The sequence below is a fragment of the Drosophila gunungcola genome, chromosome 3R, assembly GCF_025200985.1.
Source record: "Drosophila gunungcola strain Sukarami chromosome 3R, Dgunungcola_SK_2, whole genome shotgun sequence".
Lineage (NCBI taxonomy): Eukaryota > Metazoa > Arthropoda > Insecta > Diptera > Drosophilidae > Drosophila > Drosophila gunungcola.
In genome coordinates, this window is record NC_069139.1 from 8,606,899 (window position 1) to 8,631,389 (window position 24,491).

Genomic DNA, 24,491 nt, shown 5'->3' on the forward strand with positions numbered 1-24,491 from the left:
AATTTCCCTTGAATCCTTATTGTTTTCCTGTAATTGATTTGTTTGTAGTGTTCGAATGTGCAACAGCTGTTTGAGCAGTGTTACCACATCGACACCCTCTTTTTCTTCTTCTTATCCAATACAATTTGCCTGTAAACGTAAAATAACAGTTCCCAGAGGCAGTGTTGTTTTTTTTTTGACAGGTAATTTAGCCGCATATAAAAAGGCTGCAATTAGTGTAATAATAGATCTTTGGCTATTGTTTACGCCTGGCGTTGTACATTTCGTGCAACTGCGTCGCCAGCGAGTGTTTTGTTGTTGTGCAGTGCGTAGAAAAAAAAAAACCTGCGAGCGGCAGTTGAAAAATCGAAGCAGAGAGCCAATTGGAAAGACAATAATAACTTGGCTCTCTCTCAAAATAAACAGTTAGCTTGTGATAAGAAAAATACAATTTCTTTGTGTGCGCAAAAAAAAGTGATTATCTTAAGGGGAATTAGTAATAAACAAACTGCAGGGGTTTCCAGTGCTTTGACATTTTTCGTGGAAATATATTTTAGAGCCTGCAGGTGACAAAATGCGCTGCAGTTTGCAAAAGGACTGCGCAGCTCGCACGCAGGAAAAATTTCACCAGGTGGGAGTACAATTTTAAATAATTAAATTCTATTAAATTAATATATTTTATGTTTCTACAGATGCGTTGCCAAATTGTGATTTCACTGCTTTTGCTGCTTTTGTGTTGCAGCGAGAGTTTCGCCGGTGACGCAGCCGATCAGCTGGTAAGTGGGTGGTGGGAGGGATGTGGGCGGTTGGCGTTTATTTGGGGCTGTTTGATTGTTTGTTTTGGCTGCGCACTTGTTGCCTTTTGGCCAAGACTCCGTTATTGGCGCTCTGAATGCATGTCTCCAAGACGCTTATCACTTCCAGCCTTTGTTGGTCGAATTTTCAAATGGCTATGAAATCAATCAGCAATCAAAAAGTAAAGGAGCGATAACAGCAACAGCAGTTAACCACAGTTATTTTTCAACAAAGCCGCCATAAAAATAAACTTTTTATTTCGTGTCTTGTTATAAAACCTGTACTAAGAATTACAATTGTAAAATCAAAAACACATCTTCGGAAATATTTTTCACATTAAATTGTCATTTTTCATTTTATAGGCTCTTAACAATACTATTATAATAATTTAAAATTAATCTTATAAACGTAAGGCGTAGATTTAATATTATTTATATTTCTAACGATTTATTTAAAAAATATTTATATTTATTTTACATTCTTATGAAAAATATTAAACAACAAACAAATAAGTATTTTTCTTATCAAGGCTGCTCTTTTCGAACAAATTAAAATTTAAAGTGTCTGCCTATGCTTAGTACTTTATTAACATTGTTTAAAAACTATGTGTTTCCTTGATCGTGACCCCATTAAAACGTTATGTTCTTGAAACGAATTAATCTTAGTATATACAAGTATTTTAAAAAAATATATTAATAAAAATGTCCGAGAAGAAAAAAAAAATAAATTTAATTAATAAAAAGAATCGTTTTGATCTTATCATAATCGTTAAATATATTTTGTATATAGTACAACTATATAGATAAGCAACTGTAAATGTAAGCCTTATTTTGTGAACACTAATTTTGACGTTTTTATTTCTCTTTAGAAATTTTCCTCTCAGGACTGTAAAATCAAGGAGCCCATATATGGCAGCACCTTCGACTTCAGTGGCCTTCACTCGGATCTGGCCCATGTGGTCGAAAGTGTGAGCAATGGCGGCGACAAATTCGAGTTCAACATATGCGGGAATCTCTCAAGAACCTGCAATGGCGAGAGTAATGTGGCAGCTTGCCTAAAAAAACAAGGAAAGGAGTACATCATAGGTGAGTTGAAAAGCACAAAGAAGCCTTTAAGGATGTATTTCTAAGATACTTTTATCTTTCAGGTCGTCAACATGAGTTGGTCTACAATAATGGCAAAATGCATCTGGAGTATAAAAGCGGGGCCAAGTGCGATAATGGCACTACCAGTAATCCCAACTATCAGCTCCATGTTCTACTCAGCTGCGACTATACTTTGGATGCCCAGCCAATGCATGTGACGCCTTATGTAAGGATTATAAAGAGTTTCATTAAGACATCAAATTACCAATAACCTTCTTAATGGTAGGCCAACGATGCCTGTTCGTTCTACATCTCCTATGAAACACCATTGGCTTGCCTGCCCATTCCCGATGCCCTGCAATCGAATAGTTGCAGTGTGCGGGACACAAAATCAAATGGAACCTTCGACCTGATGCCCCTGAGTGATAGTAATTACAGGACCAGCAATCGGCAGGATGCCTTTTTCCTGATCAATGTCTGTAAGCCGGTGCTCTACGGAGAGAACAGCATGTGTCCGCCCGGTAGCAGCGTGTGTCTGTTTAGTCCCAAAGCCACGAACTTAAAAGAGCGGTGGGTAAACATTGATTAATACTTTATGTGGATATTAGTCAATGGATTTCCTACTCAGATTTGTAAATTTTGGCAACGTCCAGTCGCGTCCGGTGGTGGAGAACGGGCAACTATTGCTGAGACATGAGTCACCAACGCCCTGTGCCAAGAACTCCAGCGCCAACTACACCAGCGTGATTTATTTCAGCTGTGATAAGTTCATAAGGGTGAGTAATCTTGGTTTTGCGGCAAAGCAAAGTGGGCAATTATAAACCCATAATTTCCTTTCAGAATGCTCACCCGGAGTTCGCGGGCCTGGGAGCCGATTCCTGCACCTACCAATTCAATTTTGTCACGCCCCTGGCCTGTAATGATCTCAAACCCTGCACGGCTTTTACCGCCTCAAATGAGCTGTGAGTGGTCGACTTCATTTGACGTAACGAGTTCACTTTAAGTCCCTCATTTTCCCATTTAACAGCCTGGATCTCAGTTCGCTTAGCTCGAAGCCAGCCCGCACTTTGGTTAAAGATGGGAAAAACTATACAATTGCAGTGTGCGCCCATGCTGGGACTCCCTGTCAGGAAAACGGCGGTAAGTCGACCATTTGTGCACTCAAATATAAATATAGATTTTAAGTGCTGATGCAAAACTTACTCGCCATAAAAGCGCCTTAATTAAAGGGTCTTTACGCGCAAAGTTAGGGAAGCCGTAACCTGCTAAAGCTTTAAACCCTTTCGTCTCGAGGACTCTTGTTGTGCGGGATTAATGATTTTTTATTGCTCTTCCGCTCGAGTGGCCCTCATGGCCATAATCGTCTTGGTAACCGGAGAGGAATGCAGGAAAAAATGGGAAGGGCCCGGTCAAGTGTTGACCATTTCATCCGGTTTCCATTAAAGCGCACACGAGTGGCTATTTGTACGACCCCCCAACATATGTCCGTGCATCCTCGCCCACGTTTGTGTGTTGTTGGATGTAAAAGCCAGGGTATGATGATAATGATTTAGATCTGTGATGTGGTCCGTCATATATTTACATAATTTACGATTCTGCCTGTGTATATGCATGCGTGTTGGTCAGACCATTAGCCCAGCTCATTCTCCTATCCGGCCATCGTAGGGCTCCACGTGAAAATTCAATTTACATTTTTTTACGTCAATAATAAGCTTAACGTGTTAGAGGATACTCTTTTTTTTAAATATATGTATATTCTTAAAATTTTAAACTTTTGATTGTTTCTTTTGAAAATAAAACTTTGTTTTTAAATTTTGTAATTTATATTATATTAAAGGTTTTACTTTTTTCTGTTTAAGTTAAGGTGCATAATCTGATAGGTAACCAAGGTAAAACTCTTATTTGCTTAGATGGTGTTACCCTTTTCAACAGATATCAATCAACATTCAGGTTTGCTACTTGATATGGGTGCTTAAATTGCTTTAGGATTTAACCCTTTAAGACTGTTCTTATACTGTTTTTTTATACACTATAGATTTTTGGAAAATAAAATTCAAAAATCAACTTATGGCCACTGCCATTGCATAATCTTATGCTATATGGCATATAACGCCTACATATCCGCAGCTTTGATATTTTTCTATTTACTTGCTTTGTATGCGTTGCATCAACATAGGGGACGGTTCGCCATGGCAAATAACAACTTTTCCTGGTGTGGGCTGTTGGCAAGTGAAACGTGTCTTTGGTATCTGGTATCCATGGGGTAGCAACGATGTATATCTGGGCGTTCGCTCTGTGTGTCCTGCATTCGTAGTCGACTGCAGACGCACATCCGTTGGCGCGTCCTTTTCGGTTGGCTGGTTGGCTGGCTCTCGCGAAAACGCGACTCGCACAAACACATGTACACACAGAGGAGATATCATGGCCCAGTGCTGGGCCTAAACAAATAAATAAGTGTGTGCTCCCTTTTGCCAAACTGATGTCCAGGCCATGGAGCAGAGACCTACATGAAATTTTCATTTGTTAGGCAAATAGCAGACGCACACACATCCACGGAAGTGGGGCGCAGGGCATGCTAGCGCTTTTGTAAACAAGCTGGCGCTTACATACACTGTCAAAAATATTTTGCTTAGGAAACTATATCTTTAATATAAGAAATGTTTTACAGATAAACCTTCTTCGATTTTTGAAATTCTTCTAATACTTTTATACAATTTAGCCTCCAATTTGGCTGATTTTTGTAAGCTTTGCGAGAAGTGAATAATAGATATATAATAAATATACTTCAAAGCTAACACAATTTCTTTCGGTGCACACACACATTGCGCTGCAAGTTCGCTGTTTGGCGCCCAGCTGACATTGGCAGACTGCATATTGCAGGCACCCCATCTCATCCTCCGGATGGGTCATTAAAATCTCCTGGTGTGCATAGCTGAATTCAATATTTGAAGGCATTTGGCAGGGGGCTTGGCCCTGGCCCACTCTGCCTGCAAGTGAGTTATGGCCACGTCTCCCCCCGTAAATCGCTCATGCAAAATCCCCGCCCACCAACTGCTGCTGTTAATTGCTTATGCAGCATGCGTTGCACTGTCATTTTGTGTAATTTTCATTTGCGTTTTCGTTCTGCATTTTATATTTATTTATGGCGGGCCCGGCAAATTGCATTTTTGAGGGCAGCTGCGGGGAATTTGGGCCATGCGTATTGCACCGTGTGATTTGATCAGGCAGTCTTCATTTAATTGCTGCTTGTCAAAATAATTGTCTAAACAAATTTAGTTAGGTTTGCTGCTTTATTGAGAGCTTCATTTTTAAAAGCAATTCATTGAGAGTGCTTTAAACGGCCTAAAATTTAGGATGATTTCTGCCTAGTTATGGCCATTGTTTTTCTTGGAAATAAACTTTTTGGCTAGTTCACATAAGATAATCGTCTCATACTTTATACAAATCTGGAGAATATCAAATTCCAATGGCACAGCACTTTTGTGCTTGTTATTTTTCTTGAGCTGCGTCTGCACTGCTCCTGCTTTGTTTATAATTTCAATTTGCTGTTTTTATTGTTTTCGTATTTTACTCCTTTTTATGAGGGCCCCTTCCCTTCCCTGCTCTCCTTAGTTATTTGTGTTGGCGCTGCTGCTGGCGGGCAGATTCAATTTGGTCCGAGAACTGGACAAAAACCAAACCCCCAATGCGGACCGCCCCCGTTTTCGTCCTTTTGGCCGTAACTAACACTTGCCGGCAGCTGTTTGGCCTGGATGCGCCATCCAAAGTGGCATCAGGCAGCTACTAAATCGTTTTATATTTGTTTTTCTCGCTTCTGCCGCTTTTTGCTGCCCCCTGCCGGCTGCCGGCTGCTGGTCAATGTTTTTAGGGTTACTTCGGCCCTTGCCAGAATGTTTTCTTATTGAAATTCAATTTTCCCGGGCTTTTCTTAACCATTTGCAGGACACGTTTTTGTTTTTTGGCCCCGAAATATTTTGAGGTCCTTATCAATGCCACTAAGTCAGCTCCTTACTTTTAACCCTTCTCAGCAAAGGGCGGAATTTCAACAATGTTTTGTTTCATGACCGCAATGCGAGCCCCAAGGCCTGCTTTGAACCGAGATTGCATTGGGATTCAATTTACTGCGGTGTATTGTGTCGGTGTGTTTGTGATCGGGTCAATCTCGTTGGATAATCTTGACAAGGAAATGATTTTCACCCAAGGTGTATGTACAAGAATACATCCCGAGCATACGTATGTATAACACAACTGCGGTCGAAATAGTAGCTCAAATGAGTGAAGCTGCTAGTAAAAGCTCTTACAGTCGCTGGAAAACACAGCAATGAAAACTGATGGATAATGTTTGCCTATATCTATAGACAAAAGTCTGATTTTCTTATTTGAAAGTGTTAAACACTATTGTTTTTATAAGCCACCTTAAATGTGTATTTAAATAAAATGGTAAAACTACTAGTTAAACTACTGTATATTTCTACATATGATTCAAGGTTTTAAAACCTGAATGGAACTTCACATTTTGTTGGTTGGCTTTTTTATCCTGAGCCCTGCTGTACAAATACATCCTAAGAGGACGTCTTCTGTTCTTCTGTGTTTGTGGTCTGCTAAATTGAATTGCATGCTTCCACAGGACGCTTTCGCAGGTCTTGTTTGGGCCATACATGCTTAAAGTGGGTTTTACAGACCTACATATGTACATATACATATATGGTCACGCAGCACCACAATGTCATTTATCAATTTAGTTGACAGTCGATTTCTTTTTCGATTTGCCAAAAGCCACCTCAATTGGTCTTTTTCTCTTCGTTTTTTGTTACTTTGGCGTTGTTGGTCATGGCTCTTGATCCTGCATGTGTGTAAGGCGAGTGGAGGGTGAAGAGTGAAGGGGTCTGAAATTACCATACTCTAGTCAAATCACAATCACAATGCTGTCTGCTCTAGGGCGCTCAATCAAAATCCGGCAAATGTGAGTGACATTGCTCAAAATTGTTGGTTTGCAAGTGAAATGGAAGATTGAAAAGGGAAGAGCCCAAAACGACAACTGCAGGGCGATGAGGAGATTTCTGTTTATTTCCATAAAATTGAGTTGTCAGGACGCTTTTAGCTCTCCAAACAGCTTAATGTTATTTTTAGGCAATTAAATTTTAAATTCGTTAAAAGAAGACTTGAAATCTATGTAAATTTAGTGGCATCTATGCAAATGGATATTGATGCGTGCCTGCGTCCATTGTAATGTCACTCAAGACTGGAAGTCCGCGCAGGAGGCGGTTCTAAAAGCAATCGGCTCTGAGATCGAAAAAAGGACTAGCAAAGCGAACAATTAATTCTGCCTTTGATGCGCAACGTGTTTTCCCTATTCTTGTGCTTACCGAGTCCTCATGTCCCCAAATCTACACTTGAAAAATACTTAAGGACATAGATTGTTATTAAAATATTGGACCTCTTAAATGTAAAAAAGGGTTTTTAGAAAATAAATCACAATCTTTGATTGTTTTACTTATTTCTATAATTTGAAAATTAATAATTTCAGAACTGTTAAAATATCATTAAAGTAATCCCGCTGTCTCGAATTCTTCAGCTCCTAATGAATTCGCAAACACTTTAACATTTCTTCCTACAAATAATTTTTTGTAAGCAAAATGTATCCTATTAAACCATTGATCAATTTTTTAAATTAATTACTTAATTTCATTTATGAATGTTTTAAATCTAATACAAAATTTAACTTTTTTTAAGTTTTAATTGGGTTTACAGAAGCCAATAACTTATTTTTAAATCTAATACAAAATTGATTTTTTTTCTTTTAGTTTTGATTGGGTGCACAGAAGCCACAGAAAATTCTTGAAGTGTAGTCTGTGAATGGCTAAGGGTTTTCCGGCCAGTATTTGCTGGCCGTTCTCGTGTTTTGTTTGCCTTTGAGATGGCCCTTGTTTTCTGGCTGACTTTTTAGCGCTTGGCGCCTCACCGTACAGCACTCAATTGATCCAAACGCTTTTCGTTTTGCACTTGCAGGCGCCTGCTACGAGCAGAATTCCACGACCATCAGCCTGGGCAACTCCAACTCGCAGCTGCGATTCAATCAGACCGGCTCGCTGTATTTGCTGTACGAGGACGGTGCCGAGTGCTCCACAGCGGCGGGCATCAGGCGCTGGTCGACAAAAATCGAGTTTGTCTGTGCGAACAATGCCACCAAGGACAATGCGGGCACTGCTGCCGGTGGGAGCGATTCTTTGAAAATAATTGAGGACTCCAATTGTCAGCTGCTGATCCAATATCAAACGCCGCTTGCCTGCCGGGAACCGATTAAATGCAAGGCCATCGTCTACGTTGACCACACGACCGATGGACTGGGCAGCAGTGGCGACGAGCTGATCGACCTAACGCCATTGATTAGCGCCAGCTACAACTACGAGGCGAAAGTGGAGCTGCCGGCCGGCATGGAGCACCTGGTGCCCAAGGCGACCAAGGTGAGCTGTAGTGTAGTAGTCCCTGATTTCCCACCGGCCCAAAATCCAAACCAAACCAAACCACACCGAACCAAACCAAACCAGACCGTAATTTGCTGGCTTTTGTCTTTGCCACTCAACTCAACTCAGCCAGCCCACGTCCTCTTATTTCTTCGCAGTTCTTTTTGAATGTGTGCCGTCCATTAGTGCCCAAATACCAATTAGGCTGTGCCGGCGGATCTGCTGCCTGCATGGCCAAAGTGACTGCCGACGGCGCCCCCGAGGAGGAGCGTGTAAGTACCACCCGAAAATCCATATACATACATACACTTTGGGGCAAGATGTTAGGTAAACTCTTAAAAACAGAGAAAAGGGTGTTGAATACAAAATATCCCATAAAATCTTTTAAGATCATAAGAAAGATTTAAATAATTTGCATTAGAAAAATTCAATTAGTTTACTTTGGAGATATAATTTATACTTTATATTTTAGTATGTAATAGCTAAAGATAATATAAGATCACATGATTGATTTTTTGAATCTTTGTACAGAATACTCAATTTAAAATCATAAATCATCATAAGAACTTCACATATACAGTAATAAATTTTTGGTTGTACACTATAGCTTATTAACATATTTATATTTATTCAAGAAAGCTAATCTTTCAGAACTTTTCTCCCAGCTGTATACAGTATTTTATATTGTAGTATGAGCATAGCAATATTGCAAGAATTTTTTATGAATATAAGTCAATTGCTGGAAGCAACGTCGATGATAAATATAAAGATAATATAAGCTCAAATGTTTGAAATATCATTATACAAAACACTCTTACAGTAATCAACTTTTTGTTGCTATTACGTATCCTTTTTGAAGAAAGATAATCTGCCAGAACTACTATTGTTCTCGCAGCTGTGTATGTGCTTGCCACATACGATGGCAGTGACAAAGGGTCGCAAAAGGCGGGAGTGTTGGCCACGTGAAAGAAAGCCGCTTATGTGCTTAAAACTCTTTGCATGCATGTAACCTATGGAGTGGGCGCCCAGGGGATCGCTCGTAATTTACGGCTCTTTCCCTTCGTCTTTCCACCTCATAAACGCCTCAATATGGTTGTGGCCGTTTGGTCAAATGCCCAAAATTGTGGCGCCATTCATGCATTAAATATGCAGCAATCTAATTGCTAAGCTTCGCCTCGCCCACATCCCGCTATGAAAAACCTCATTCGGCCATTCCGCCCATCCCAGCATCCATTCGTAAGACCCCCGGAGACTGACCAGTGGATTTGGTTGCTTCATTAAGAGGAGCCTTGAAATGGGGGACTGGGAATTCGTATTCGGACTCACACTGTCTGCCGTTGACAGCGGCCAAAAGTTGTTTAATGCCAAAAATCTCCTCGCTGAGCATGTGGCCACTGGGTCAGTCCAAAAACTGTCTAACTCTGTGGGGTTTGGTGCCTAAATACTTAAGCCCACAAAAGTATGCAATGAAATTTGCTTAAAACGAGATGTCTGCCAGAACCACAAAATGGCAAAAAATTGAAGTTGCTATCCCTAAATGCCCAGCGTCGGCCAAAATCTTTGCAAATGAATGAGATAATTGGAGGGGATTTGCTTAGATTCAATAATTTATACATTTTTTTCCATTAAACCATTCTCCACATGTATGTATGCATGCATAAAAAAAGGTCATTTTTGCGATTATGTTTGGGAAGTTCCTTAAATCGTTTTGGAGATTTTAACAGGAGCTAAGATACCACACATATAATACTATATATTCTCTTTGAACTTTTAATTGAAAAACAAAATTAAGTCTTCAGATCTTCACACTTAGCTTTTTGAATTAGTTTTTATAGCATCACAAAAATATAGCGTGAAATTGTAATGTCTTACTTTTAGAACGTGAAATTGTTCTCTATATTTATCACAAATTTACCTTTGTAGCACAGAAAAGTAAAATTATAATAATTTCACTGCGAATACAATTTTATTTCTGTTTGCGTGCCTTTCGATTATGTTTTCTTTGGCGGCTTTCAGCAGCTTGATATTCGGCTTAGTGCCAGGTCATCTTTGTTGCAAAAGTTGGATGAATTATGGGGTTCCCCGCTTAGTTTCCCCGCAAACCGCACTCGTCCCACTTCAATCAGCACAATAAATGCATGCGACAATGGATGCATGCCAAGGTGGGGGCAATTCCTCTTGCTAGTGCATTTTCCGTATTCGAGGCCCGAAATGTCGACCTCGCGCCATCAGCACAGACCCCGCATTTAGACCCCGTGCTCTGGCACCTTCCGGCTCTAACTTTTATCACAAGCTGCACAAATTTCCCGGGAGCAAAAACATTGTTCAAGTTGCTAAAAAATAAGCACGTACGCGTTGGAAATGGCAATGCGCTGGAGGTGGGAGCGGAAAGTAAAAATAGGCGGCAGTTAAGTTGCTTGGAAATGGGGGTCCAGGCCAGTGGTGGATTTAAAAGCGATTTTGGGGTCTTAAGAGTCTACTCTGTAAGGAAAATCGGTATTTTATAATTACTTGGTACCACAAAATAAAAGTTCAATTATAAAAATCATCTCAACTTATCATATGACGCATCGCTTCTATAAAATTAAATATTTATATAGTAATTAAGGTCAAAAAAGGTTATGGACATTTTTAATTTTCCTAGTAATCGAAAGATAGCACTGAGTCTTCTGAAGGCCATGTGAAAACTTCCTCATGCTTGTAATAATACTCTGGTTCATATTGTAAAGGTAATGATTTTTAATCGGGCCAAACGTCTCTATCCTTGATAGTAAAGGTTCTTAAAAAATTTGTTCCTAATTTTTAAAATTAAATTCGTTATATTTTTAAAATCCCTCTAAAAATATATCGGCACCCGCCTCTGTTTCTAATGGCTACAGGGGGTCTGGGTTTTGTGGCTGGCAGCACGCGAGTGAAATATGTGAACATAACGTAAGGTCAGTCAACGTAACGTCGCGCTACGTAACGAAACGGAACGGAAGGAAATGGCAAAATGCGGCTGAGGGGTGGGGGGGGGGGGGTAAAATATCTGTAAAAACAGCTTTTAGCGGCCAGCAGCATCCATGTGTGTATGTGAGTGTGCCTGTGTGTGAGGGGGTGTGTGAGGTAGTGAGTGGGGGGTGTGTGCCTACCGGCGACGTGCTCTGTAAAGCATTTCCGTTAGCGGGGTTGGACTGCAGGGGTTTTTGGGCGTTCTAGATGGCTCCAATTGGGTGGCGGCTTAAAGCGCCATCGGCTTTGTTTTCATGCCGATGGCCTCGAAATAACGCAGTCATGGCAAATATATTTTTATAAAAATTCTATTGCTTTATTTTTGCAGCCTCCGATAAAACCATGAATCACTGAGAACAAATATGTCTTAATTTTTAAAAAAATGTTTAAAATATAACTTTACACCGAAAATTTTTAGTCAACGAGCCTCCGTTTTTTTTTATCAATTCACTTTGTTATTATTATTATTATTATTGTTCACTTTTATTTTTTTATTTTTTTAATCAAAATATATTAAAATGGGCGTAAATAACCTTTTCAAGTTTTAAGAAATCTAAGAGTATTTAAAACCATGAACAACTGCTAATGGTATCATCCAGGTTTTTCCTAATATATGATACTTCAAAAGTATATATTTATCTCTGTGTGCCTTTTGGTCCCTCCATCCCTGCTTACATTTGGAGCCATGTTTTGCATTTTGAAAATGCTTCGTTTCCAGAGCATTTCGTGTGCGGAAACGGAAATGTGCTGCTCGTAGCTGCTGACGCGCACTTGAATGGACCCCAAACCCCCATTCCCCACGCCTGCTGTCCTTGCTCCTCCCCTTCCTCATCTGTTAGCCACCCTGGCCACGCCCACTCATTGGCAGTTGTCGAACGTTGTCGCCGGCACTGGCATCTTGGCATGCCCCCAACCCGAGCCCCTTAAAGCCGTTATCGCATGCACATATTTTAATGTGCTGCCACTGCATATCCCCAGGCTAACAGCTACAATGGGAAGAAGCATTGCCTGAATCCCAAGGGAAAATTCCATTAACCCGCTACGTACAAAAGTTACCCAGCTACTACAAATTTTTAAACAAAATGTTTGTTTTTTGCAAACGAATTAAACACTTTAAAATTGTATTGTTTGTTAATTGTCTATTCAAAATTTTTTTAGTAATAATTTGTACCCAAATATGTTAAAATTTCTTTCCTATTTTTCCCTTTTGTTTCCTTTCCAAAGTAAGTATTGTTTTTGGAGTTTATATTTTTGGGTTTTTATTTATTTAAGTAAACAAACAGAGAAAGCAGACCTATAAAATTCCTTGTTTTTGATGCAAAGGCTAAAAAAATGTTAAAAAATCAAACAAAACATTTTGGTAACACTAAATAAAAATTTACTTTTTAAAACGTTTTGTCTTGTTTTGGCACCTAAAGGTTTTGCTACTTTCCTCTGCGTTGGAATTTCTATAGAAAACTAAAAGGATAACGATCTAATATATCAAACTATTATTTATTAAATTAGTTAACATTTTAAATAGTGTTACAGACTTAAATGAAAATGTGATAATGGTAAACGGTATTTGTAATTTTCTAAAAACACTTACTGCAAATGTGTGCAATGTTTTGTGTCAATTTATTTAAGAATATAAATATAATAATAGATAATCACTTCTTGTCTTTAAGGGGTTAAGCGATTGGCACTGCAGACATTTGTCGCCTGGTACGCTCGACTTAAAGGAAGCTCGGATCAGCGACACGTTTGATTTTTGCTGGGAATTTCGCCTTGGATTGCTGCGAGTGCGAGTGCGAGTCAATTCATTGGCATGCAGCGACTCCATTGTAAACTCGATGGGGGCGTTTGACTTGTGACAGTGCAAATTTGGCACCGGGCATGTGACTGGCATGGCGATTGCCATTTCCCCCATACCACCGACTTGCGGTGGGTGCATCATCTCCATTTGCATTTGCATTTGCATTTGCATTTGCACTTCCGACAATAACCACAAAATCGTCAAAATGGCTGCCGATGGGGGTCTTCGCCCCGTCAAATCGGATTAATAATGAAATTGATCAAATTGTTGTGCAAACAGCTGAATGCCTTGCCAGCAGCAGTTCCCGTCCTGCCAGTCCCGCTGTCCTCCAGCTGCCATTGTGCTTATTGTTATCCCAGTTATTGTCCTGCCCCTCAATGTCATGGCTCTCCTCCCCCTGTTGTTGTAGTTTCATGAATTCCTGTGAGTTTCAGTCTCGACCAGGCCATAATCTCAATGCGTCCGCAGGCCAGCCGAACCCATCCTTTGGTCCTGCGAGAGTCCTGGTTCGCTGGCATTTTTGCCAGCGGAATTTTTTATTGCTTTTCAATCGATGCATGGCCTTGTCCTTTTTTTCTTCAGACAACAAACCAGCTTTTGTTTGAAAAATCATATGTAAGACCATAATTTAACAAATATCTTCCACGGCAAGATTTCTGCCCCGGCTTATTGAAGTTTTACACTAATTACATGTTGAATGAAAACGAAGAATTATTAAATTAACATAGTCTGGACTAAAATGTTACATTTATTTAAAATAATACTTAAATGAGCTTTCTCATTTTTAACAAAGCATTAGGTTTTATGAAGACAAATTACTATGGATTTCTTTTTATAAAGATTACTTGCATCGAAAACATTTTCAGTCAAGAAAACAATTCCTTAAATCCCCTTGTTTCCCCCAGCTTTATAATTCATCATTGATTTTCTTTTTGAACGTTTCTTTTGTATTTAAAATAAGTTACAAAAGAACACAATTCTTTCACAATCCCCAAATATAAGTTAAGGGATAAAATTCCTCCACCTCCAGTGTTTCGCCACTAATTAGAACCAGCTACCTAAATAAATGTCGTGCCCTGAAATCCTTTTGAGAATCCAAAACAGTACTTTTAATCTTCTACCGCTTTCTCTGCAGCGCATTTAAGTTTTCGATTTGTTTCCCTAGCTGAGCCAAAGATTTCCCAACAATCAAGTCAAGATTTTCTTCTTGTTTTCCTGTCCCTTGCTGTGAGCTTGGCCTTGCCTTGCCCTGCCTGTGTGTGTGTGTGTGTGTGTGTGTGTGTGTGTGTGCTTGGTTTGCTTGTCCTTATTTTTTTCTGGAGCAACTCATTTATTTGTATCTGCAAACAATTAAGTTACTTTCTGTCTGGCCGGCCAGTCGTCGCTGGCATTTCCTTTTTTCTCTGTTATCCCTGAGAGGAAAGTTTTGTGAAACTTAAAAAAAATAATCACAAATATCCAGGCGCACGCACACTGGCAAACGGAAACATACAGAGAAGTTACTCGCTTGTTCAAATGCGATAAGAAAGTTTTTCAATAAATTTAGCACAGCAAGCTACTGGGAAAACTTACTGCTTCTACGGCTACTGCTGCTGTTGCTGTTGCTGTTGCCAGTGTTTTAAGTCGGTAAGCTGGCGCCGACAAAGTCCCCTCGATGTGCCCTATTTCCTAGCTAGTGCTCCTCAGAGCCTTTAACACCCTCTCACCCCCCTTCCATGCTAATGAGGATGCCTGGCTGAAGGTCAGGCCATGGTGCCGGTGCCCAACCCTGTCTCAATCTCGTTGTGTATTTGCTGATGGCGCATTAGCTGCGATTTTGATTTTCAAATGGATTTTCAAACGGGAGAACGGGAATGGCCAGTGAAAAGGCCAGTAATAAATAATAGAGCAAACTGCTAAAGCATTGCCTGAGCTGCATACGAAATGAGTTTGGAGCCGGCAACTTGGCACTGGCACTGGCACTGGCACTCTGCTGCTCCTGCTCCTGCACCTAATACGTTTAAGATGAGACGACAACATGTGCAACGCTTGCCGCCATCGACCTTGTTGACCCTAGCATAAATCTTGTGCCACTCGAACGCCAATGCACTTGCTTCCTGTCCCTGTCTCTGCCCCTGTTCCTGCCCCCGCCAATGCCCCTTTTACTACCCCCTGGTAGCCCCTTTTCCAAGCATTGGCATCCCTGCTTTTTGCGCATTAAGCTCACGTCGATGGCCGGCTAGTTGGATAGCTGGCAGCGTTTAAGCTGCCTGATTGCCAATAGCAGCAGTTAGCGTGCTCCATCGTTGAGGGCAGCAACAGCTGCACAGGCGACGAGCAGGTCGGATGCTCCAAAAACCCTATTGTCCTCAAATATTAAAAGAAAAATAAAACAATAATTATATGTATAAATATATATTTATACTTTTAAACATTATCTCATTTGTTTGTTTTGGTTATTACAAATTCTTTAATTGGGTTTTTGGGATTTTCCCTTTTCCTAATTTATATATGACCACCAAAACATTGTATTTAGACTTAGAGCACTTTCGTGAGCTTTACTCCATTGAAGATGTTAAAAGTAGTGCCTTTAAACAATATCAAAAAGTGATTTTTTAAAGTCCTGTTTATTTTATTTGGTTAATACAAATCTGTGTGGTATATATTAAATAATAAATTTGCCTAGCACAGACTCAAAGTGTTTTATTATTATTTTTATATTATTATTTTTTTTTGTTAAAGGTTTGAATAAATATGTAAGAGTAAATATAGGTTTAAAACTGAAAATGCCTAAGACGAAAAAAAGTTATTATCATATTTAATTACTTAAAGACTTTATAACGTAAAATATTCAATTACTTAACTCTTAAAGTCTTAATAATGACTTAACCACTTAACCATAATAAATGCCTCACAAAAAATGCATCGAGCACAGACAACATTTTGGTGTAACCATTTCTTCGTGAGGGACTTGGCCTTCCGAGAACGAAAATCATTTTCAACGGAAGTCAGTTGTGCTCATATTGGTCGGGTGTTCAGTGCCATTGAACTATCCATTAAATTGTCGTTTGTGCTGACTCGGACCGGCATGTCCTGTTGACCGGGGGTCGGGGGTGCCCCCATACCCATGCCAGTTATCATCGCATCGATGTGCCGGCCACTCCACTCAGAATCCGAATCCGAATCCGGCGGATGCGATGCTGGTTGGCCTGGACACCGACGACAACGATAGCAACAAGCTGAATAAGCCTGAAGCGGGCGACATCGACACAGAAACGTGTGCGTGGCTCAGACAGGAATTTCGAGTCATTTGCCGCAATCTCAGACATAAAGTTAAACATTTCACCATCGCCGAGGTTGATTCAACACCCCCCTTTCACTTGTTCACCCTTTTGTCTCGCCCACAGAGCTTGGGCTTTCCACTGGTGTCACTGACGCGAAGGAATCGCACCTTCGCCGAGCTGCTGTACTTGAAGGGAGATCCCTGTCCCACGGACAACACCACGGAACTCTCCACGCGCCTCCTTTTCAACTGCAATATGCGTGCCGGTCGGGTAAGTACACTGCCAGAAACCAATACAAATAATTAGGCAACTCCTATTAACATTGCAACTACGCGTATATGCAGCAACTAATTTTAAACTATCCGTATATTTAATTAGTAACACTTGTAGAGCTTTGAATTTGCTAGTTCCGAATAACCAAACTAGTTTTCCATTACACTTGCAAACTAACTTAAATTATATTTTTTTGTTTGTGATTAAAATACGAATATTTTCCTTCATTTAGGGTCATCCAGTTCTGCGTTCAATTAAGGACTGCACTTACATATTTCACTGGGAAACAAAATTAGTTTGCCAAAGACGATAATTTTTAATTGGATAATTTCAACAAAAAAAAAAAACTCATATTGGATACATATTGAATTACAAATTTGAGGACATTGAACACTCGAAAAAGTTCTATACTAAATTATTATTTATTATGAACTGCAATATGGATTGTTATTAATTTGGTTAATAGAAAACTAAGAATGAAGTTAAATTTTTAAATATTGTAAGAGTTTTTCGCGTGTAAAACAAATAGCCACAGTTGCAGACCTTTTGCAGAAGGGGTCGCCATTTGGCATCGATATCTGCGGACAGCTTTGTGTGGCTGGGTGTATGTGATTATTTCATGGCCATCAGACCCATTTGTGCTGCAAATTGCCTGCCTGCCCCTAATGGTTATTCCTCGTTTCTCCTCCATTTAGGGACAACCGGTGCTGCGTTCGATCGAGGACTGTGCCTACCGCTTCGAGTGGCAGACGAATGTCTTTTGCCCGCCGCACGAGTGCACCTTTAGCGAGGACACCTGCGAACTGGTGCACGACGAGCTGGGTCGGCGATTCAATTTCAAGAGTGCGCCGTTCACCAAGGATGGCGAGATTGAGGTGTGTCGAGCTGAACGGGCTGAACGTCTGAGCAGGACATTAAATTGCATTTTTCCGCCCTCAGATTGACTACAATGCCACCAAGATGTCGGTAAATATTTGCGGAGCGCATCGCAAGGCAATGACGGACTATTCGCAGGCACTGGTCAACATATTCTTCACACACGAGTCGCCTAATTGCGGCCGAGAAGGTGAGTGTGCTGTCCCGACTAATTTGATTTACATATCCCGGAGCTCGAGTATCAGGAGGGAGTACAAGTTCTAGTCCGAGTCCGCGTTGTCGCTTGACGCTTCCGTTTCCGGTTCCGCTTCCGCTTCCTTTTCCGCTGGCGCAACACGCGCGCATTGCCGCCATTTTGTTGCCTTCTTTATCTGGCTTTTCCCGTCCGCTCGCCCTTTTTTTTTTTTGGTTTTCGGTATGCTCTTGGGTGTTTTGTGTGAAAACGAAGGAATCGCATTAGATTTGGCGTTCAGCCCAATGCACTTTCCTTGCCGGCACTTCATGCACCACCATTTCGTTACTCCCGGCTTTTTATCGCGTCATTTTTGTCGCCGGCACTCGTACTTTTTTCTTATATAGCGGCACCGTTCTTGCAACTGCGACATTTTCGGGCACTTGTCGTGCTTTTTTTTCCGTGTCGCTTTTTAACTAAGACTCTTTTTGTCCGTCTGCAAGCAAAGTGCTTGAAATCGTACAATAAAAAAGAATTATACAAAAAAAAAAAAAAAATGAAGCAAACGAAAAAACTGTCTACGAGATAATGCGGTAAAATAATCTTGCTGCACTTGGGAAAATCTCTGTTTTTCTCTCGAGCTTTTCCTGTGCTTTCTGTATATATTTTTATAATTTTTTTTGTTGATGTGATACTACTGCATGAATATTTAATGCATGCAGAGCAGACAGTCATGGACAGACTGTGGGTGAGATTTTGGGTGGGTGGGCTTGCTCTGCCGAGATTTCCCTCAGGCCATCGGGGTTAGCTGCCTTATATTCGCACAATGATTTTTATTCGAGCCATTGCATGGCACTTAAAACTTTGCCATTAAAAGCAAAAAGTTTTTATTTTGACAAATAAAACTGACGACGATTTAATTATGACACATCTCCATTGTTTTCGTTCCTGGCCGTAAAATGGAATTATTTTAAAACTCTGTTTGGTCCACAAACTGTTTCGCCATTGTGGTACGACAATGCGCAATCTGCAAACGATCAGACAATTTTAATATGCCCAGTGACAGGCGTTAGCAGATACCAGAATTCCAGTGTGGGTGAAGTGGAGGGGAGTGGAGGGGAAGGACCTTGGCTTGCTAGCCCAAATCCCAACGAGTTGTAGATTTTGTGTGGCTTTGCGACCGGAGCTGAGGGCTTTGATTCCCCCGCTCCACACACACACACACACACACAGAAGTATACGCATTTGACCGACAACAGTGGAAGCCTGGCCCTGCAGGATAACCAGGACAACCAGGACAACCAGCCGGAGAATCAGCAGCAGTAGCACCAGCTGGAGCTGGAGCTGGAGCTACGTTGTCGTCTGTGGTGATAATTATTTTTGGCTTTTATGCGATAACTTTGCGGTGTCCAGGCCCAATCCACTTTGCCAAGCCCCCTAGTGCTGTATCATTTGAAATTTTGATAAGGATATACTGCGTGTGCCTTTGTGTGGACCATTAAAATGGAAAGCCTGACTTTTGGGGCTGTCTGTGCTGCTGTTTTTGCCTTTTGTGCGCCTTTATTAGGGTTAAGATTGTTTTCAATGCGGCTTCATTTGAACTAATTAAAGTGCTCTCGAAACTAATGCCCTATTACGTTTACACCCCTTGCAGGCACAATGAACGTCCAGATTCGCCTGATATGCAGCAACCAGACGGAGAGCAGCAGCACCATCTCGAGTGTAAGTACGAAGTATTGTATATATATCCGCTTACCTGAATCAGTAAACCTAGCATCTGCTGTTCTTTCTTGGTTTTTCCAAGGATTATATACAAAAAAAAGTGTAGCCCGCCCTTCAGCGCCGCCCTGCCAAATGCGCATCAAAGAAACTTGGCGGGGTAATGGCAACAGTAAGGATATTTTGCATGCTTTTTATTTAAATACCCTAACGGAGAGTTGGTTTGGTAATTGATTAATTATTTTTTTTGGGCAGCTAAGTAACCAAATTAAATTCTGGTTCAAAATCGGACTTATGTTTCTTAGAGTTACGTTGATTATTGAGTCCTTTAATTACTTAAAGCATAAATGGGCAAATTATTTATGACTTTGTGGTACAAATTTTGATTTAACGTATTTTATTTAAGTCTTGCCGCTAAGCTTTGCAAATGTATACATGAAATCTTCATAACTTAAGTAATATATTAAAAATAGTATTTTTAATTTGTTGAATATTTAAATCTAATTTCAAATCACTTAAATCTAATAATCTAATTTATGAATTTAATTCTTGTTGTATCTATAGGGGTTCATTAGTTTTATTTTATTTATAAATTTTTTTACGTTTTAATTGTTTATATAACTAGCATTGAATTTCTTACTTTCCTGCTAGGGTATTTAAATCTCAACCAAATGAAAAAGGGTTTACTTTCCCCTTTCCTTTTGTCTTGTTGTTTTGTGTATGCGAACAAGAAATCTTCGCAGTCGGTGGGTCCGTTCTCAAAGTCTCGCCACAAGGCACAGGGCTTGGGCTTCAAAGCGAAAATGTGGGAAATATGTGTGCGGAAAAGGGCAACCAGGGACTAACTGACGCAGCAGGACCTCCACCTTGGAGCGGTAGGGGATGGACGCGGTGGATGGAAAGATGGGTCAGGAGCTCAGGGTGCGGGCAGGGCGGCAGGTGTCCTTTGTTATGCTTACCACTTGGCAATCGGCTTTGCCTGTGCATCCTCCTCATTCTCAGCCCTTTCCCCCATGGTTGCTATGTCCTTTGTCCTTTGTCTTTTCATATTTTGTGTTTTTGAGGTTCGCTTTGCGTTTCTTGCTTCTTGTCTAATGCTTTAGCTGCTGTTTGGAGCTTTTGTTTCTCGGGATCACTCGTGTCGCCCAAGTCTTTGTTGTCATCTGGGGATGCAGGTGCTGGCCCCATTTCACATCAGTCGGAGAGATATGCATTGTTCGCAGAGACCGACCTCTCCATTTATTGACCAGGTGACCCATGCACTTTGGTAGTGGCTTAGGCCAACTAAGGATTGCCATGCCAGCAGGCAGTCGGCAGGAGTAAATTGAATTACATTGCAGTCTTTTATACGGCTCCTACTGAACGCTCGTGTGGGTAATAATATAATTAAGTTGCATTTGCCTGCAGCACTTTGACTAATGACCAAGGACCAGACTTTGTTGTGGCTTGCTTCTCCAGGAGGCAGCATCATTAGCATGCAGGGCAACCTGGCTGCTTTTGGCTCTCTTTAAGCTAATTAATAATTGTTTGTTTTGCTTGGGCGACAATTAACCGCAGGTTACCCAAAATATTTCCCCATTTTGCCAAGCACAATGCATCGTAATTAGTGGCCCAGGTCCAAATGCATTGGCTGCTGCCCGAAATACGTTTTGCAATTAGGGCTTGAGGTTGGCGCCCTCCAAAAAACGCCAAAAACACTCGACGGCCATCAGCAGTCCGCATTGTAGTCCATTACGCAAAAATTACGCCGGAGGAAGTGCCGCTGATTGAAAATATTTGCCGGTCCATTTTCTAGTTCGATAGTTTTGTGTTTTAGCCATTTTACCCGTTCTACCCGGCCAGACAGTACCCGTTTTGTTGTCCTGTTTGGCTTCGATTTTGCATTTGTGGCACCAGGCAATTGGCCCAAATTTAAGCCAGCTGCAAGCTGTTTGCCACCTCCGACAAACGTTTCCAAATGCCGTCGCCAACGGGGGGCCATGTCACAGATGCGGGCTGTGGCCTCTGTCACCCCTTATACTCCACATAGCACTTCCCACATCCCACCTCCCACAACCCACATGCCACACCAAACGCAAACGAATCGAACACTCTGCCTCCGAGCTTGGGTCGCCACTCGAGTGCATGCATTATACGGTGATGTTAATTGCTTGACACGCTCTCTGTGCTCTTTAATATTTCCATATCCTAGCCTGAGACAGCTAATACATTTGACTTATTTAGCCGACTCAACAGGTTAAGCCGAACAAGATGTTCTGGTCAGCTTGGCAGGGCAGCTGAAATGAGGGAGAAGCAAAGCTTATCGCTTTAAGCACCCAACACGTTTTAATCCTTGAACTGCAAAGCGGAAAATAGCACTGCGTACTACACCTTAAAAAATAATCATGCATAAAATGGTACAAAAATGCTAGTTACTATCTAATCCTTATTAAAATTCACCGAACCTTAGATAAAATGAAACTCACAAAAAAAACTAATAAAAGTAAATAATAATAAAAAAAAACTTAAATTTTTAATTGGGAAATAAGATATGTTTACAAACTGTAGTTGAAGCCCAAAATTAAAAATTAAAATTAAGAAATCAGTTTTTTATATAACCTATATAACCTATTTTAGAGAGTAACTTTTTTGCTAAATTTTAAAAACTCCTTTGATTTTGTGGTGCCACTCTGTTATTAAATATCTGAATATTTAAACAACTATAAATTGACAACTAAAAACAATCAAATATTAAAATTACAATATTTTCTTTGATTACAATGACTGCCATGTCAATCAAATCCCCTATTTTTTCGAGTGTATGGTGCATTTATAGCAAACTATTTATATATATACAACGAAGGACAACTTTTGGGCAGCAACAAAAAGGATCCGTGTACACGGTTCCTGGTACTGCTACTGGCAGCGACGCTGTTGGAAAATTAGCGATTCAATGAAATGGGATTTTAAATGGCTGCAAACTTTTTAATGCGTTGCCCCCCGTTCGTCCTTGTGCCAAAGTGGGTGGCCATCCGCCGCTCCTCGGTTCTCCTCGCGGACATGTTCGTGTCTGGTGCGGCGCCTCGCCGTGACGGGAAAGTTTGTGCCAGCTCACCAGCCAGCTCACCAGCCAGCCATTCAGCCAGCCACCCAGCCAGGCAGTGAGCGTTTTTGCCTCGCCACTTGCAGTTGCCAGTTGCAGTTGGGCCGCAAAAGTTTTTAAATTATGCGCACATTTGCTGTTTCATTTTGCAGTCGCTGGTCGCGTCGGAAATGGTCTTTGGGTGAAAGTGTTACAAGCGCAAAGGCACAGAACACACAGCACAGCACAGCACAGCACAGCAAGGGTTCTTTTTGTTGCCAGGCGGCAGGATGCCGGAAACAAGCTGCGAGCAGTTGTTGCGCCACGAATTTGTGCCTGGGTCCACTCGTATTTTACTTGGAATTTATGCCCCAGTCTCCATATCAATTTATTTATTTATTTTTGCCCAGCCCTTAATGAAGAAAGTTTCTAATTACACGGATCCGCTTTCTTGCAGGACCAGCAATGCAATTTGCTTTATGTGCAGCGAACGCCGAGCATCTGTGAGTTCCTATCCCTCGGCGTGGCCCAGCAGGATGGCCAAGATGGGGGTTCGAGCAGCTCCACAAGCAGCAGCACCACCAGCAGCACCACGTCCACCACCAGCACTACCACTCAGGCATCGCCAGCGGGTAAGCCAACCAAGGCGGCCACGTCGACAACGACAACAACAGCTGCTCCCGATCCGGCGGCTACTCCCATCGGGCCAACGGCGTCCGTGGGCAGTAAGTGCAGCTGGCCCACCTTGTATCCCCGCTCCTCCACCACTCATATGCCCTGTTCTCCCCTGACTTTTCAGCCATCCTGGCGGCCATCCTGTCGGTGACCTTCTGTGTGACGTGTGTGGGCCTGTTTGCCTTTTCGCCGGCGCGAAGACAGCGCGTCCGTCGACTCTTCCGGCGCAGCAATTCCGCGGTTCGATATTCCCGGGTAAGTTGTCGTACATTCAAGACCTTCGAATGTAGAAATTCTGTCAAGCCTGAACTTACTTTCTAAAAGGGGTTTAAATTAAAAAATATTTCTTTATTTTGATAATTCTTAAAAAAATATAAAAGCAATTTGTATTCTTTTTAAAGTGACCTTTAGAAAAAGATTTAATATTCAAGAGAACTTTTCGGATGCAATAAATTTTATTTCTGTATTTCTTATCAAAAATTATGAGATTTTTATATTGAATTTCTTATATTTCTGATTTATTTGAGATGACTTCTCTATATGTTTATTCCTTCATACAGGTGCAATCCAATGAGGAGGCCAACCTGCTGCTGGAGCCCAATGGAGAGTTTAGCGAGAGCGATGATGACATGCTGCTTTAGGTTGGCCCAAACCAAACCAAACTAAACCAAAGTCGTCGTCGGACGCCTTCTTAGCCATTAGCATGGGGCTGGGGCACATGGTGGCGGACCGGAAGCGGGGGTAGCTAGTTAGAGACACGCAAGATCCCAAAGTGAGTAACATAGAACACCAAAGACATAACTGAGAAACGGAACTGATTGTGAGCAAAACAAAAAACTAATAAAACCGATGTAGGCAAGTAAGGATAAAAAAAAAGGGGGGCGAACTGCTGATATAAAATTGTACAATACGCGTAGGCTACAACGACGACTTACAGAAACCAATTAACGGAACCATATATATACATATTATATATTTTATATACCCTTCGTATGTAAAGGAAGATCCCCAACCTAACCCGTACCTATAGCTATAGATAAATGCGGCCTGCATTCGCCAGAGAATTGCAAAGGACAATTGCTTAAAACGTATTTTCGCTGAAGGCTAGATATATAACCTATATAGCATAGCAGCTTCTTCCTTGCAGTGACTTAGTCTGATTTCCCTTTAACCAGTTCTTGTGCAGCTTGTATGCAATTTTTATGGTATTCATTTGAAACGATTTGTATTTTATTCTAAGGCAATATGTACTTGATTTTCTGTTTGCTTCTTGTGTTGTTATAGTCCATTAAGGCAAGCCACATTTAAAACGGCTAAATGTACAATTTTAAATGTATACACAC

General features: G+C 41.0%; 1 protein-coding gene across 3 annotated transcripts; it reads left to right on the top strand.

Moving 5' to 3' along the window:
* Positions 1-152: 152 nt before the first annotated feature.
* On the top strand, positions 153-24,461 carry LOC128251973 (cation-independent mannose-6-phosphate receptor). 3 transcript variants are annotated; one of them, XM_052979270.1, is made up of 17 exons: positions 153-610; positions 672-755; positions 1,643-1,859; positions 1,922-2,085; positions 2,146-2,429; positions 2,488-2,635; positions 2,700-2,821; positions 2,887-2,999; positions 7,869-8,323; positions 8,482-8,595; positions 16,496-16,642; positions 17,341-17,520; positions 17,585-17,711; positions 19,348-19,415; positions 22,931-23,198; positions 23,273-23,403; positions 23,709-24,461. In XM_052979270.1, the coding sequence occupies exons 1-17, from the start codon at positions 554-556 to the stop codon at positions 23,787-23,789; spliced, it is 2,760 nt and encodes a 919-aa protein (XP_052835230.1). In that variant the 5' UTR covers positions 153-553; the 3' UTR covers positions 23,790-24,461. The 3 variants fall into 3 exon arrangements, with proteins under 3 accessions (XP_052835230.1, XP_052835232.1, XP_052835231.1); XM_052979271.1 differs by having other exon boundaries at positions 154-610; positions 22,931-23,105; XM_052979272.1 differs by lacking the exons at positions 17,341-17,520; positions 17,585-17,711; positions 19,348-19,415; ... (1 more) ...; positions 23,273-23,403; positions 23,709-24,461 and adding an exon at positions 16,878-17,077.
* The last annotated feature ends 30 nt before the right edge of the window (positions 24,462-24,491 follow it).

What these genes read in the sequence shown, in the direction of transcription:
- LOC128251973 (XM_052979270.1), top strand. Translation starts at nt 554, where the DNA reads ATGCGCTGCAGTTTGCAAAAGGACTGCGCAGCTCGCACGCAGGAAAAA. An exon ending in TTTACCGCCTCAAATGAGCT is followed by an intron (nt 2,822 to 2,886) that starts GTGAGTGGTCGA and finishes CCCATTTAACAG; the next exon opens with CCTGGATCTCAGTTCGCTTA. An exon ending in GCAATATGCGTGCCGGTCGG is followed by an intron (nt 16,643 to 17,340) that starts GTAAGTACACTG and finishes TCCTCCATTTAG; the next exon opens with GGACAACCGGTGCTGCGTTC.